At 38.6% G+C, this 15,223-nt stretch overlaps 1 protein-coding gene across 9 annotated transcripts in view; it reads left to right on the top strand.

The window, feature by feature from the left end:
- The window catches only part of GCNT1 (glucosaminyl (N-acetyl) transferase 1), a 201,947-nt gene that overhangs the window by 35,487 nt on the left and 151,237 nt on the right, over nt 1-15,223 (top strand). For 7 of the 9 annotated variants that reach the window (XM_020877614.2, XM_020877615.2, XM_070480326.1 and 4 more), the window contains 2 exons: nt 6,065-6,202; nt 7,429-11,837. The exons of the other annotated variants lie outside the window; for them this stretch is intronic. In XM_020877614.2, the coding sequence (XP_020733273.1) occupies nt 7,569-8,855 (1,287 nt within the window). In that variant the 5' untranslated portion in view covers nt 6,065-6,202; nt 7,429-7,568 and the 3' untranslated portion in view covers nt 8,856-11,837. Of the gene's footprint in view, nt 1-6,064; nt 6,203-7,428; nt 11,838-15,223 lie in introns of those variants that run through there. 9 annotated transcript variants of the gene reach the window in all.

Raw genomic sequence — 15,223 nt, 5'->3', positions numbered from 1 at the left:
TCAAAACCACATGGCACAGGCGCAAAGACAGACACATGGATCAGTGGAACAGAGAGCCTGGAAATAAACCCACTTACTTACAGTTAATCTATGACAGAGGAGGCAAGAATTTATAATGAACAGTCAGTCTCTTCAGTGAATGTTGTTGGAAAAAGTGGATCAGTTCAGTTCAGTCGCTAGGTCGTGTCCGACTCTTTGCGACCCCATGAATCATAGCACGCCAGGCCTCCCTGTCCATCACCAACTCCCGAAGTTCACCCAAACTCATGTCCATTGAGTCAGTGATGCCATCCAGTCATCTCATCCTCTGTTGTCCCCTTCTCCTCCTGCCCCCAGTCCCTCCCAGCATCAGAGTCTTTTCCAATGAGCCAACTCTTTGCATGAGGTGGCCAAAGTATTGGAGTTTCAGCTTCATAAGTCCGTCCAATGAACACCCAGGACTGATCTCCTTTAGGATGGACTGGTTGGATCTCCTTGCAGTCCAAGGGCCTCTCAAGAGTCTTCTCCAACACCACAGTTCAAAAGCATCAATTTTTCAGTGCTCAGCTTTCTTCACAGTCCAACTCTCACATCCATACATGACCACTGCAAAAACCATAGCCTTGACCATACGGACCTTTGTTGGCAAAGTAATGTCTCTGCTTTTTAATATGCTATCTAGGTTGGTCATAACTTTCCTTCCAAGGAGTAAGTGTCTTTTAATTTCATGGCTGCAGTCACCATCCGCTGTGATTTTGGAGCCCCCAAAAATAAAGTCTGACACTGTTTCCACTGTCTCCCCATCTATTTCCTATGAGGTGATGGGACCAGATGCCATGATCTTTGTTTTCTGAATGTTGAGCTTTAAGCCAACTTTTTCACTCTCCTCTTTCACTTTCATCAAGAGGCTTTTCAGTTCCTCTTCACTCTCTGCCGTAAGGGTGGTGTCATCTGCATATCTGAGGTTATTGATATTTCTCCCAGCAATCTTGATTCCAGCTTGTGCTTCTTCCAGCCCAGCGTTTCTCATGATGTACTCTGCATATAAGTGGATAGCTATATATAAAAGAACAAGATTAGAACACTGTTTCTTCATACCATATACAAAAGTACACTCAACATAGATTAAGACCTAAATGTAAGATCTGAAACCATAAAACTCCTAGTAAAGAACATTCAGAAAATACTCCCATAAAAATTATAGCAATATTTTTTGGGAACTGTTCCTAGGGTAAAAGGAATTAAGATAAAAATAAACAATGGGACCTAATTGTAAACTTGAAAGCTCTTTGCACAGCAAACGAAACCATTGGACAAGACAAAAAGACAACCTGCTGAATGGGAGAAAGTGTTTGCTAATGACATGACCAATAAGAAGTTACTACCTAAAATATATAAACAGCTCATACAACGCAATATAACTAAAACCAAACAATTCAATCACAAAATGGGCAGAAGATATGAATAGACACTTTTCCAGAATAGATATACAGATGGCCAACAGCCATGTGAAAAAATGTTCTATATCCCTAATCATCATCGAAATGCAAATCAAAACCACAATGAGATATTACCTCCTACCGGTCAGAATTGCTATCATCAAAAATCTACAAATAATAGGTGCTGGTGAGGACGTGGAGAGAAGGGAATCTTAGTGTGATGTTGGTGGAAGTGTCGGTTGGTGCAGTCACTATGTGATGGTGCACAGCAGTGTGGACATTCCTCAAAAATCTAAAAATAGAATTAGCATTTGATTCAACAGTTCTTTTACTGGATATTTATCAGAATAAAATGAAAGCACTCATTTGAAAAGATACATGCACCCCAGGACTCATATTAGTGTTAATTACAATAGCCAAGATACGGAAACAAAATAAATTTTATGGAATATTATACTCAGCCATAAAAAATGAAATCCTGCCATTTGAAACAGTGTGGATGGACCTAGACAGTATTATGCTTAATGAAATATGTCATGCAGAGAAAAACTAGACTTTGTTATTAGTTTTATGTGGAATCTAAAAAAATATATCAATATAAAAAACAGTGTAGAAACAGCCTCACAGATAGAGAGAACAAACTGATAATTACCAGTAGGGAGAAGGCAGAAGAGGAGCAAAAATAGGTATATGGAATTAACAGATACAAACTATTATATATAAAATAAGTAAACAACAAGGATATATTGTCCAGCACAGGAAAATGTAATTATCATTGGGCAGTTACTTTAAATGGAGCATAATATATAAAATATTGAATCACTGTGTTGTACACCTAAAACTCATAAAACAACTATACTTAAGTAAAAATTAGAAAAAGTCAGATTTGGAAAGTTTTCAGCCATTATTCACATTTTGTCTTCACCCTCCGCCATGCATGAATGCAGCCCCCTGTTAGCATCACTGACTCATTGGGCTTAAGTTTGCACAAACTCCGAGAGACAGTGGAAGACAGAGAAGCCTGGTATGCTCCAATCTGTAGGGATGCGAAGGGATCAGACACGACTTAGCAACTGAACAACAGTAACTTTCTTCCTTATCTCCCATCCTCTGCTCCACTTTCTTTCTGACATTCCTGTTATGCATTTGGTGATGTGCTTAATGTTTTCTCACAGATCTCTGAACCTCTGTCCTCTTTCTTTCTTCTTTTCTTCTTTTGTACCTCAGGCTGTGTACTCTCACTTCACCTTTCCTCATTTCCACTTACTCCTTCTGTGGAAGGAATACCTGCTGTGAGCCCCTCTAGTCAGTTTTTCGATTGTTTTATTATACTTTCAATATAATCAGTTCTATTGGTTCTTTCTTATAACTTCTTTTTTTTTTTTTTAATTGAAATTCTCAGTTTGGTTAAATACCTTTCTCATTGTTGTTCTGTTGCTCAGCCGTGTCCAACTATTGGAGATCCCATGGACTGCAGCACGCCAGGCCTCCCAGTCCATCACCAACTCCCAGAGTTTATTCAAACTCATGTCCATTGAGTCAGTGATGCCATCCAACCATCTTATCCTCTATTGCTCCTTCTTCTGCCCTCTGTCTTTCCCAGTATCAGGGTCTTTCCCGGTGAGTCAGCTTTTCGCATCAGGTGGCCAGAGTAATGGAGCTTCAGCATCAGTTATTCCAGTGAATATTCAGGGTTGATTTCCTTTAGGATTGACTGGTTTGATCTCCTTGCATTACTCTCAAGAGTCTTCTCCAACACCATAGTTTGAAAGTATCAGTTCTTTGGCTTAGCCTTCTTTATGGTCCAATTCTTAACTTCTGTATGTGACTGCTGGAAAAACCATAGCCTTGACTAGATGGACCTTTGTTGGCAAAGTAATGTCTCTGCTTTTTAATATGCTGTCTAGGTTGGTCATAGCTTTTCTTTAACGAGCAAGAGTCTTTTAATTTCATGGCTGCAGTCCCTATCTGCAGTGATTTTTGGAGCCCAAGAAAATAGTCTGTCACTCTTTCCATTTTTTCCCCATATATTTGCCATGAAGTGATGGGACTGGATGCCATGATCTTAGTTTTTTGAATGTTGTTTTAAGCCAGCTTTTTCACTGTCCTCTTTTACCTTCATCAAGAGGCTCTTTGCTTCCTCTACACTTTGTGCCATAAGGGTGGTGTTATCTGCACATCTGAGGTTATTTGATATTTCTCCTGGCAATCTTGATTCCAGCTTGTGCTTCATCCAGCCCTGCATGTCTCATGATGTACTCTGCATATAAGTTAACTAAGCAGGGTGACCATATACAGCCTTGATGCAGTAGTAGTAATGTCAGTTTCTCATTACTGACCGACTCTTTGCAACCCCATGGACTGTAGCCCACCAGGCCCCTCTCTCCATGGGATTCTCCAGGCAAGAATACTGGGGTAGATTGTCATTCTCTTCTCCAGAGGATCTTCCTGACCCAGGGATCAAACCCAGGTCTCCTGCATTGCAGGCAGATTCTTTACCATCTGAGGTCCAGGGAAGTCAAACCAGTTGTTGTTCTGTGTACGGTTCTAACTGTTGCTTCTTGATCTGCATACAGATTTCTCAGGAGGCGGGTAAGGTGGTCTGGCATTCCCATCTCTAAGAATTTTCCATGATTTGTTGTGATCCTCACAGTCAGAGCGTAGTCAATGAAGCAGAAGTAGATGTTTTCCTGGAATTCTCTTGGGTTTTTCTGTGGTCCAGCAGATGTTGGCAATTTGATCTCTGGTTCCTCTGCCTTTTCTAAATCCATCTTGAACATCTGGAAGTTCTTGGTTCATATATTGTTGAAGCCTAACTTGGAGATTTTGAGCATGACCTTGATAGCATGTGAAATGAGTGTAATTGTGCAGTAGTTTGAACATTCTTTGGCATTGCCCTTTTTTGGGATTGGAATGAAAACTGACCTTTTCCAGTCCTGTGGCCATGCTGAGTTCTCCAAATTTGGTGGCATATTGAGTGCAGCACTTTAATAGAATCATCTTTTAGGATTTGAAATAGGTCAGCTGGAATTCCATCACCTCTGCTAGCTTTGTTCGTAGTGATGCTTTCTAAGGCCCACTGGACTTCACACTCCAGGATGTCTGACTCTAGGCAAGTGATCACACCATCGTGGTTATCCAGATCATTAAGATCTCTTTTTGTATAGTTCTTCTGTGTATTCTTGCTGCATCTTCTTAATATCTTCTGCTTCTGTTAGGTTCATGCTGTTTCTGTCCTTTATTGTGCCCATTTTTGGGTGAAATGTTTCCTTGGTATCTCTAATTTTCTTGAAGAGATCTCTAGTCTTTCCCATTCTATTGTTTTCCTCTATTTCTTTGCATTGTTCACTTAGGAAGGTTTTCTTAAGTTTCCTTACTTTGCGATTCTTTGGAACTCTGCCTTCAGATGGTGTATCTTTCCTTTTCTCCTTTGTCTTTCACTTCTTTTCTCAGCTATTTGTAAAGACAGTCATTTTGCCTTTTTGCATTTCTTTTTCTTGTGGATAGTGTTGATCACTACCTCCTGTACAATGTCATGAACCTCCGTCCATAATTCTTCAGGCTCTTTATCAGATCTAGTCCCTTGAATTTCTTTGTCACTTCCACTGTATAATCTTAAGGGATTTGATTTAGGTCATATCTGAATGGCCTAGTGGTTTTCCCTACTTTCTTCAATTTAAAGTCTGAGTTTTACAATAAGGAGTTCATGATCTGAGCCATAGTCCACTCCTGGTTTTGTTTTTGCTGACTGTGTAGAGCTTCTCCATCTTCGACTACAAAGAATATAATCAGTCTGATTTCAGTATTGACCATCAGGTGATGTCCATGTAGAGAGTCTTCTCTTCTGTTGTTGTACGAGGGTGTTTGCTATAACCATTGCATTCTCTTGGCAAAATTCTCTTAGCCTTTGTCCTGCTTCATTTTGTACTCCAAGTCCAAACTTCCCTGTTACTCCAGGTATCTCTTGACTTCCTCCTTTTGCATTCCAGTCCCCTATGATGAAAAGGACATCATTTTTTTGGTGTTAGTTCTAGAAGGTCTTGTAGGTCATCATAGAACCGTTCAGCTTCTTCAGCCTTAATGGTTGGGGCAGTCTTAATGGTTAAGATGCTTACGAATTTTAACAGTATCTCTGAATGTTGCTTTCCATGAAAGATTTGGAATGGGATAATAGACAAGACAGTTGAAAAAAGATGAGATAAGCAACTAATTCAGCTGCAGGATTGTCTTCAGTAGGCCAGTGAGCACTGGAAATTCTCACAGCAGGCATAAAGTATGTTGACTTTTCCAATCATATAGGACTATTAAGCTGTTCCTAGGTACACATTTTGGGAAATACTACCAGAGTTTTCTTTAAAAAAGTTCAAGCTAAATTGCAGAATGTCCTCAAACCTTTAAAATGTTTATCCACAAATACAGAGTTAAAAAAAAAAGACTGGAGAGAAGAAAATTTTAAAAGAGAGACATCAAGTAGTCATCATTTTGAAGAAAAAAGTGAATATGACCAGCCATCATTTTGAAGAAAAAAGTGAATATGTCGAATTAGTAGACCAGTATGCTTTATGAGTGTGTGTGTATACTTACATGGGCGTATGTATCTCTTCAAAAATTTTTCTTTTTGTTTCACTCTTTGTTTTTTTAAAAAGACTTATGGGACATAACACCACTGCTGGATGCCTGGTACATTTAAGAAACCTGACTGCATAAGAAGCACTCTACATGGGCACAGGATGTTACCTGGAATCAGAGAACTAATTGATCCTGACTTTTCTTGATTTTAAATGGTAAAGTCTAAGTACTTTTGTAATATTATTCTGTACTAATGATGGTCAGTTATTTTTATTTGTATTATCAATATTCACAAATTATTTCCTAATTAAGCATTAAAAAATTGTAGCGCTAATTCTGGTGTTAAAAATTTTTCAAATCTCTATAAATCTGGTTTTGAGAGAGTTGATAGTATTTGAGTTTATTTGTTAGAACCAGTTGCCAAGTAATAAAATTGACTTTTGAAAATGAAACAGCATCTGTATGTTTGTAAACATTTTCCATAATAAAAGTGGGTTAGGCTCCTGGAATTTGAATGCAGACAAAGAGTCTTTCATAAGTTACAATTTGCATACAAGTGTTGTTTTTCAGCAAGACTTAACTATTATAGCCTGTTATACCAGTGCAGTTTCTCTATTTTGGGTCGTGTATATTTTCTCTTCCTGTGGTGCCTGGTATGGAATTGAACAAAGTGAGGTCAACCCAAAACAGTTCTAAATCTGACCTGCTTTCACCTGAAACTTTCTGTTCCACTTGGAAAATCCAGTTGACCTGCTTTTCCTTCAGAGACTCTTAGCAGCTCAGTCATTTCTGAACGTCTCCTTAAGTGCACCCCACTCCTAAGTTGATGAAGAGTAGAATGGATCTGATCTCTTCAAATATCTGGGGCTGCTGATGCCAACTGATGGACATTAATGGATGTGTCTGGAGAAACCCAGATTAGTAACAATTTCTAGGCAAGGGATGCTAATTACCACTGGCCCAGGATCAAAAACTCACCAACTGAGACTTCCCTGGTGGTCCAATGGTTACGACTCCATGCTTCTACTCAGGGGGTGCAATTCAATCTAAGATCCCATATGCTATGCAATACAAACAAAACAAAAAGCAACAATAACCCCTCCCTCCCCTGCAAAATAAACACCAAAACTCACCAGCTATGGAGAATTCAATAACTATAGCCTATAGGTCTTCAACTGTATTTTGTACCTCAATATACCTGAGAGGTAAAGTGTTGATTATAGGATATTCTAGCATATCCTTGTACTCAACTTTTTAAAAAAGATAATCTGGCATTAATACTAGAGATGATGGGTATCCTTTAACACTTTTCTTGGATTGACCCACTTTGTTTTTGTCTTCTGACCTCGTAGCAAAGAGGACAGTTTTTGAACCTGATGAGAAGATGTCGTAAAAGATTCTATTTATATATGTGTGTGTACCCTTTCTATTTTTCTCTTAGTGCTATCGTCCATTTCAAGATGCCTTTGCACTTTTGATAAATGCAAACTGACAAATCTCCACACCACATCAGAGAGGAAATCAGTACTGCTTGAAGCCTGAAAGACGACCCTTAATAAAGCCAAGTCCCCCGTTGTTGAAATGCTGAGGAAGTTGTGGAGGAGGAAACTTTTTTCTTATCCCACTAAATACTACTTCTTATTTCTTGTTTTTTCGCTGGTCACATTCACTGTTTTAAGAATTCATCAAAAGCCTGAATTTGTAAATTTTGGACATTTGGAGCTGTTTGAAGAGAATCCTAGTAGTAATATTAATTGCACCAAAATTCTACAGGGTGATGTAGATGAAATCCAAAAGGTGAAGCTTGAGACTCTAACAGTGAAATTTAAGAAGCGCACTCGATGGACAAACTATGACTACATAAACATGACTGGTGATTGTGCTTCTTTCATCAAGAAGCGCAAATATATTATAGAACCACTTAGTAAAGAAGAGGCGGAGTTTCCAATAGCATATTCTATAGTGGTTCATCACAAAATTGAAATGCTTGACAGGCTCCTGAGGGCCATCTACATGCCTCAGAATTTCTATTGTATTCACGTGGACACAAAATCAGAGGAATCGTTTTTGGCTGCAGCTGTGGGCATGGCATCCTGCTTCAGTAATGTCTTTGTCGCCAGTCAGCTGGAGAGCGTGGTGTATGCATCCTGGAGCCGGGTTCAGGCTGACCTTAACTGCATGCAGGACCTCTCCAGGATGAATGCAGACTGGAAGTACCTGATAAATCTCTGCGGAATGGATTTTCCTATTAAAACCAACCTGGAAATTGTCAGGAAGCTCAAGTTGTTGATGGGTGAGAACAACCTAGAAACGGAGAGAATGCCATCCCATAAAAAAGAAAGGTGGAAAAAGCATTATGAAGTCGTGAATGGAAAGCTGACCAACACGGGAACTGACAAAATACATCCACCTCTTGAAACACCTCTCTTTTCAGGAAGTGCCTATTTTGTGGTCAGTAGGGAATATGTGGAGTACGTGCTCCAGAACCAAAATATCCAAAAGTTTATGGAGTGGGCCAAAGACACATACAGCCCTGACGAGTATCTCTGGGCCACTATTCAGAGGATCCCCGAAGTCCCAGGCTCACTGTCCTTGAGCCATAAGTACGACACGTCTGACATGCAGGCGATTGCCAGGTTTGTTAAATGGCAGTACTTTGAAGGAGACGTTTCCAAGGGCGCCCCCTACCCGCCGTGCGGCGGCGTCCACGTGCGCTCCGTGTGCGTTTTCGGAGCCGGTGACTTGAACTGGCTGTTGCGCGTGCACCACTTGTTTGCCAACAAATTCGACCCGGACATCGACCTCTTTGCCATCCAGTGTTTGGATGAGCATCTGAGGCATAAAGCCCTGGAGACGTTAAAACCCTGAACGTTGTAGGCAGGTTTAGAAATACTAATAGGGAGGCAGGACATCTACCCGCATTTGATGCTTCCACCTCCAGAATCCAACTGTATTCTTCAAGCCAGAGAAGCGACATGGTTTCGCAGGGTCGGTTAGAGAGGCTGTATTCTTAAGCCTGGATTTAGAGTTAATGAGAGACTCGGGCAGGTTGCAAGGCATTGTAGGGGAAGGTGACCGGGGAACAGGCTGAAGGCAAGCTAGCCTTTTAAAGAGCTCAGGGACTTTAAAAACTTCTAAGATTTGACTTGTGCCAAAATTACTTGGAGAGCTTTAAATATGACGGGTTTTCCTGATTTGAATAGATTTATAGCAATAACCCAATTGGGATATAATTTATCTTGTAGATTATGTTTGTTGAAAAAGAAATTTGGCTTTAATCTAAATGATCTTTGTAAATGATTGACTTTCTGCTGTTACTTTGAGCTTTGTTGTGTATCTATATATGCCATCTCAGGGAACTTGAAAAAACGGGCTTGACTGAATGTGAATATTTCTCATTTTCGCTTTTAACAATGTATATGTGTTTTTAAAAGGAAAAAAGAAACAATTTCTAGTTTAGTTGATTCTGTGAATCATCTTAGGTTACTTAAGAAGTTAAGGTATCTTGGGTTGTTATAGTGTCTGCATAGTAACACTCAGTTTTTTCAAATATGTCTCTCTTCTCCTCCAGTCTCCCCACACCCTGCTATCCATCTGTATATAAACTAGTTTTCATAGTGACCCATATTATAGCCTCAGTTCTCTTATGTTTGGTAGTAATTGACCTGTAGAACTAAGAAAGGGTGAAGAGTCATATGTAGACAATTGCTAATGAGTGTTAAAAAGCACCAATCTGTACTATCCCTAGAAATTAAGGATATTGCTCTTTGGATCAGCTTGTGTCCATGCTCCAGACTCTTGCATCCAGCTGCCACTTCTGTCACCGTTAGAAAGGAACTGGCTTGCCCACTTCTTGTTTCTTCAAGTCACCGGCCCACTGGTTAGTCCTCAGCTCTTTCATTGTAAGTTCCCTTCTCTCTCAGAACCTATGAGGAGGGGAAAGATGTGCTATTGTACCACCTACTGTGCTTGAAGGCCTGGGAATCCTAAAGGGGAACTTTAGGTTTGGGACAGATTGTCTCAGTATTGATATTATTTTTAGCATATAGTTTTTACTCTACTTTTCACCAAAAGAGAGATTTGTGATTGCTATTGCTATCTCATATCTAAAAAAGTAAATGAAGATTTTTAAAAAAGCACCAACTTGCACTTTTTCTAAGGTGATAGCATTCAGCCGAAGATCTAACAGGACATAGGAAGTTTTTATCATTACCTGAGGTGTCAAAAAAATTAAATCTATGAACTTTATTGTTAAAACTTAGCCAACTTAAATAGTATATGGGAAGTTCATAATATCACACAGTGTTCAGGCATTCAGCTGAGAAAACATTTTATTCCATGGAGTTAGGAAACAGTTTTATCTTATGGAGAGATTTGTTATACCGACCCTCCTGAATGGAAGTTTCATACTTTGGGAGCCTATCATTTGTAAATGTGCAAGTCAGTGGATTGCTCTGGTTTGCATGATTTAACATGGCAGCCAATGTTGGACCAAGAAAAATATACCCGCATTGAAAATTCAAGACGTGATGTCAGTGAAGGCATTGTATGCATAGCGTTCTGTCTCTGTTGACTTCTAATCCAACTTGTTCTTTTAAAGCATGTTGCGTGTCTCTCTCATGCTCTCTTTTAGCAGAAAAGTTTTACCTGTAAGTTAGGCCTTTTTTAAAAAAAAAAATTCTAGAACTCATGATTTTCAGTGACATACTTCATGTCTATGTCTTGTGTTTTCTTAACTTCATTCATGGTGTCTTGACTACTGTACTATAGACATTTTCACTTTTTATTTTGAATATTTGCAGTTACAGGAAAGTTAAAGGTAATGGTACAGTGAACATTATATAACCTTCACCTGGACTCACTGGTTGTTAGCTTCGTGCCTGTGTGCTTTCAATTGTATGGATTTTTGAATTTAACAAAATTGAAAATTGAAAGTTAAAGAAGTTTATAAATATCTAAAGTTATCACTCATAGCACTGCTCTTATTGTAGTGTGACTAAATCTTATTCACGTTTAAATTGGCAGGGATTTTTTTTCTCCCCATAGACATAAAAACAATGATTTTAGAATCCATTTCTCCAAGCCCCACTCTACAACTATGGACCCACCATCTTTTATGAAACTGTGGTACCTTTTCTTTCTAGAAAGTTTACTTACTTAAAGGTGTCTGAATATTACCCTATTGCTAATAGCTTTACAGGGATTATATAGCCATTAGGACTTTTAATTTTATGCTTTTCAACATAACTTAAATTCATACTAGTGGGACAAACAACTGGAAAAGTCAAGAAGATAGTTTCAAAAGGAAACCCATACTATATTCAGGAGGAGCAAAAATGTAAGTTCTTTGGGAAAGGTATATTACTTAAATTCCTATATGTCAGTTATTAAACACTAATTTCTTTTACTGTCATTTAAGGTCTCTTATAGGGAATTATTAGAAATCATGTTTCCAAATAAATCCTTAAACGTACAGAAACTGCAGTTTTTTAAATGGAAGTATTCTAGTTAATGAAGTGCTGATCAAGATTCATGTTAAGAATAAGAGTTAACAAAAATGGTTCTTCCTTGACAGGTGATTACCTAGGCTTTTCTCAGACCATGGTAAGCCACCACTCAGCCTTGAAAATCAACTATTGTCTCTAAACATGTGTTGACATTTGTGTCATTCAAGTACAATTTACTTAAATGAAAGAGCATACGTGGATTTTCCTTGTAGTCGTCTAGGGGAGGAGGAAGCCATGTTTTACTTCATTTCACCAGTAGAATAAACTGACCTGAACTTTTTTAGTTGGCTTAGAAAAGTAAAAATCATTTCTCATGATGGTAAAAATAAATCAGTAAATGCAAGACTTTTCATGACATGTGTGGTTACTGTGGATTTTACTCTCTTGAATATGAGTGTGACTGAATGCATTTGGAAGTAGGCATATCACCATTAAAATCAGCTATTCAGAAACTGGGGCCTTGTCTCCACAAGTTAGTCTTATTTTGTTAGCTACATAAGTTACTATTTTTTGTTACCTATGAGCACCCCAATATTAAATTTAGTAGTTGGATCTGATAGTTTGTAACCAACAACTGTTTTGTGTGAGTAGTTATTCAAAGCATAAAATTTAATTCTTAGGCAGAAATGTCTGAGAGAGGGTGGTGTTAATGGTAAAAAGTGTAACACAGTTTATGCCAAAAGAGCTACACAGGGACCTTTAGAAGAATGCAGTTTAATAGCTACTGTTGCTTTCTGGGCATCACTAGCTTTGGCTTATATCTGCTGAGGAAGCTTAGGTCTGTTGAGCAACAGTGACCATGAATGCTAACAGGTTGTTACTTGCTGCGGTCTGAATGTGGAGAGCACACCAGAGGGAAAAGGGAAGTCCCCCCTCTCCCCGAGTATTGAGTGCCAGCTCCGGGTGTCTCCTCACCTGATCTGGTAAACCCTTCTGCGTTCTCTTCATGAGTGTCCCTCAGTCATGTCTGACTCTTGGCGACCCCGTGAACTGTAGCCCAACCAGGCTTCTCTGCCCATGGAATTCCTTCAGGCAAAAATACTGGAGTGGGTTGCCATTCGCTTCTCCAGGGGATCTTCCTGACGCCGGAATCGAACCCAGGGACTCCTGCATTGTAGGCAGATTCTTTACCGTCTGAGCCAGTAGGCTGACTCTGGGTGCTCTTTAGCCCCACTTTATTTTATTTAATTGGAGTGTAATTTCTTTACAATGGTTGTGTTCATTTCTGCTGTACAATGAAGTGAATCAGCTATATGTATACATAATCTTTAGTCTCATTTTAGATGAAGCGGACTCTACAATGTGGCACAGTTGATTAACCTCAGCTCTTTCTTGAAAGCTTGAGAGCTTTATGTATCCTTTTTAAGTTTGCTTGTCAAGGATTTAATTTTAATATATGCTGCAAGTGCTCAGACCTTGTCATCAGAATATTGATTTACTATTTTTCAGTGTAATAAAACCCGAACTAGAGATGAGTTATAAGTATTGAGAAAGAAAAGGCTGTTTTCATTAGTGCAGATGATAGTCCAAGTTGAATGCTCAGAAATCTGGACTTGAAATTAATAAGACATTAGCAAATACTGCCACACATACAAAAACCAGTTTTTCCATTTTCAAGCAAAAAAAAAAGTTGTTTTAGGATGTAAGGGGAGTAGGTTATCTTTGATCATGGCAAGAAGCTCTGTAAAATGTACAGACAAACTTAAGATATGTGTGGGACCTGAAGAATAAAATACTTCTGTAGATTAAAAAAATTTTTGCTCCTAGCTGGTAAATATTTTAAATATGTCCCTTCTGCCCAGATTAATCCATCATTCAAATATAAGTGCAGTGTCATAATCTCAAAGGGTTGGTAAAATTGTTCTAAATTTCATCCAGAAGGAAAAAATGTGCAAGAATAGCTAAGAATGCTTTGAAAGGGATTAATGAAGTCAACTAATACTATATATAAAACCAACTAATACTATATATAAATGTTAAGAGAGTATTATAATTGAACTCTCAGACTGAAAGCAATAATAGCCCAGAAATAGATGCTGGTATATATAAAACCTTGCATAGCAATCATTGGAACATGGTGAGGAAGAGGGGACAGGGATAAACTTAATAAGTACCTGTTTGGAGAACATTAAATTGTAACTTTGTAATGTGCACGAAAATCCAGATGGATTAAGGATGAAAATAAATTGGAAGAACTTGTTGGTGACTGTCTTTGCATGTAAGGGAATTTTCCAAATAAAAACAATGAGATTCATTAAGGAATAGATAAGAGATTTAATTCAGAGTGTGTACTTCCTGAATATGAGAAGGCAAAAAACAATCAGACTTGGAAAATTTGATAATAAATTTGAAAGAGGGAAATATGGAAGTTATTTTTGCTAATATTATTTTAAAAACAGCTTTTTGAGATATAACTCATATACCTTATAATTCACCCATTTAAAGTTTCCAGTTTAGTGGGTTTTAGTATAACATCAGTCAGTATAACATCAATCAGTTTTAGAACATTTCCATCACTCCAGAAAGAAACTCTGTACCCTTTAGTCATTACTCACCATTACCTCTCAACCCCTTATATTAATATATTTTTTAAAAGTATTAAGATGCCAAGATTAAAATGAATGAGTGCTAGTGCTAAGTCACTTCAGTCATGTTCAACTCTTTGCAACGCCATGGACTGTAGCCCGCCAGTCTCCTCTGTCCATTGATTCGCCAGGCAAGAATACTGGAGTGGGTTGTTATTGCCTTCTCTAGGGGAACTTCCCGACCCAGGGATTGAACCCAGGTCTCCTGCATTGCATGCAGATTCTTTACCATCTGAACTACAGGGAAGTATTCACAGAAGGTGAAATAAGAATACAAATTGCTAATATGAAAAACTGAAATTCAATAAGCTAAAACCCAATTCCTGTGCACCAGTTTTGGTTTTATTTATTTTATGAGACTATATTGAGAAATGCATGCACTTATTGTAGGAGGAGTATTAAAACCTATCATGCAGTGTTTTTTTTTTTTTTTTTTGCTTATTATTTTTTTTTGACCTTTTATTTTTTTATTTTTTTTTTTTTTCCATTTATTTTTATTAGTTGCAGGCTAATTACTTTACAACATTGCAGTGGTTTTTGTCATACATTGAAATGAATTAGCCGTGGATTTACATGTATTCCCCATCCCGGTCCCCCCTCCCACCTCCCTCTCCACCCGATCCCTCTGGGTCTTCCCAGTGCACCAGGCCCGAGCACTTGTCTCATGCATCCAACCTGGGCTGGTGATCTGTTTCACCCTAGATGATATACATGTTTTGATGCTGTTCTCTCGAAACATCCCAGCCTCGCCTTCTCCCACAGAGTCCACAAGTCTGTTCTATACATCTGAGTCTCTTTTTCTGTTTTGCATATAGGGTTATTCTTACCATCTTTCTAAATTCCATATATATGTGTTAGTATACTGTAATGGTCTATCTTTCTGGCTTACTTCGCTCTGTATAATGGGCTCCAGTTTCATCCATCTCATTAGAACTGATTCACATGAATTCTTTTGAATGGCTGAGTAATATTCCATGATGTATATGTACCACAGCTTCCTTATCCATTCGTCTGCTGATGGGCATCTAGGTTGCTTCCATGTCCTGGCTATGATAAACAGTGCTGCGATGAACATTGGGGTGCACGTGTCTCTTTCAGATCTGGTTTCCTCGGTGTGTATGCCCAGAAGTGGGATTGCTGGGTC

This window comes from Odocoileus virginianus, chromosome 18, assembly GCF_023699985.2.
Source record: "Odocoileus virginianus isolate 20LAN1187 ecotype Illinois chromosome 18, Ovbor_1.2, whole genome shotgun sequence".
Classification (NCBI taxonomy): Eukaryota; Metazoa; Chordata; class Mammalia; order Artiodactyla; family Cervidae; genus Odocoileus; species Odocoileus virginianus.
This window is presented reverse-complemented; position numbering and strand designations above follow the sequence as displayed.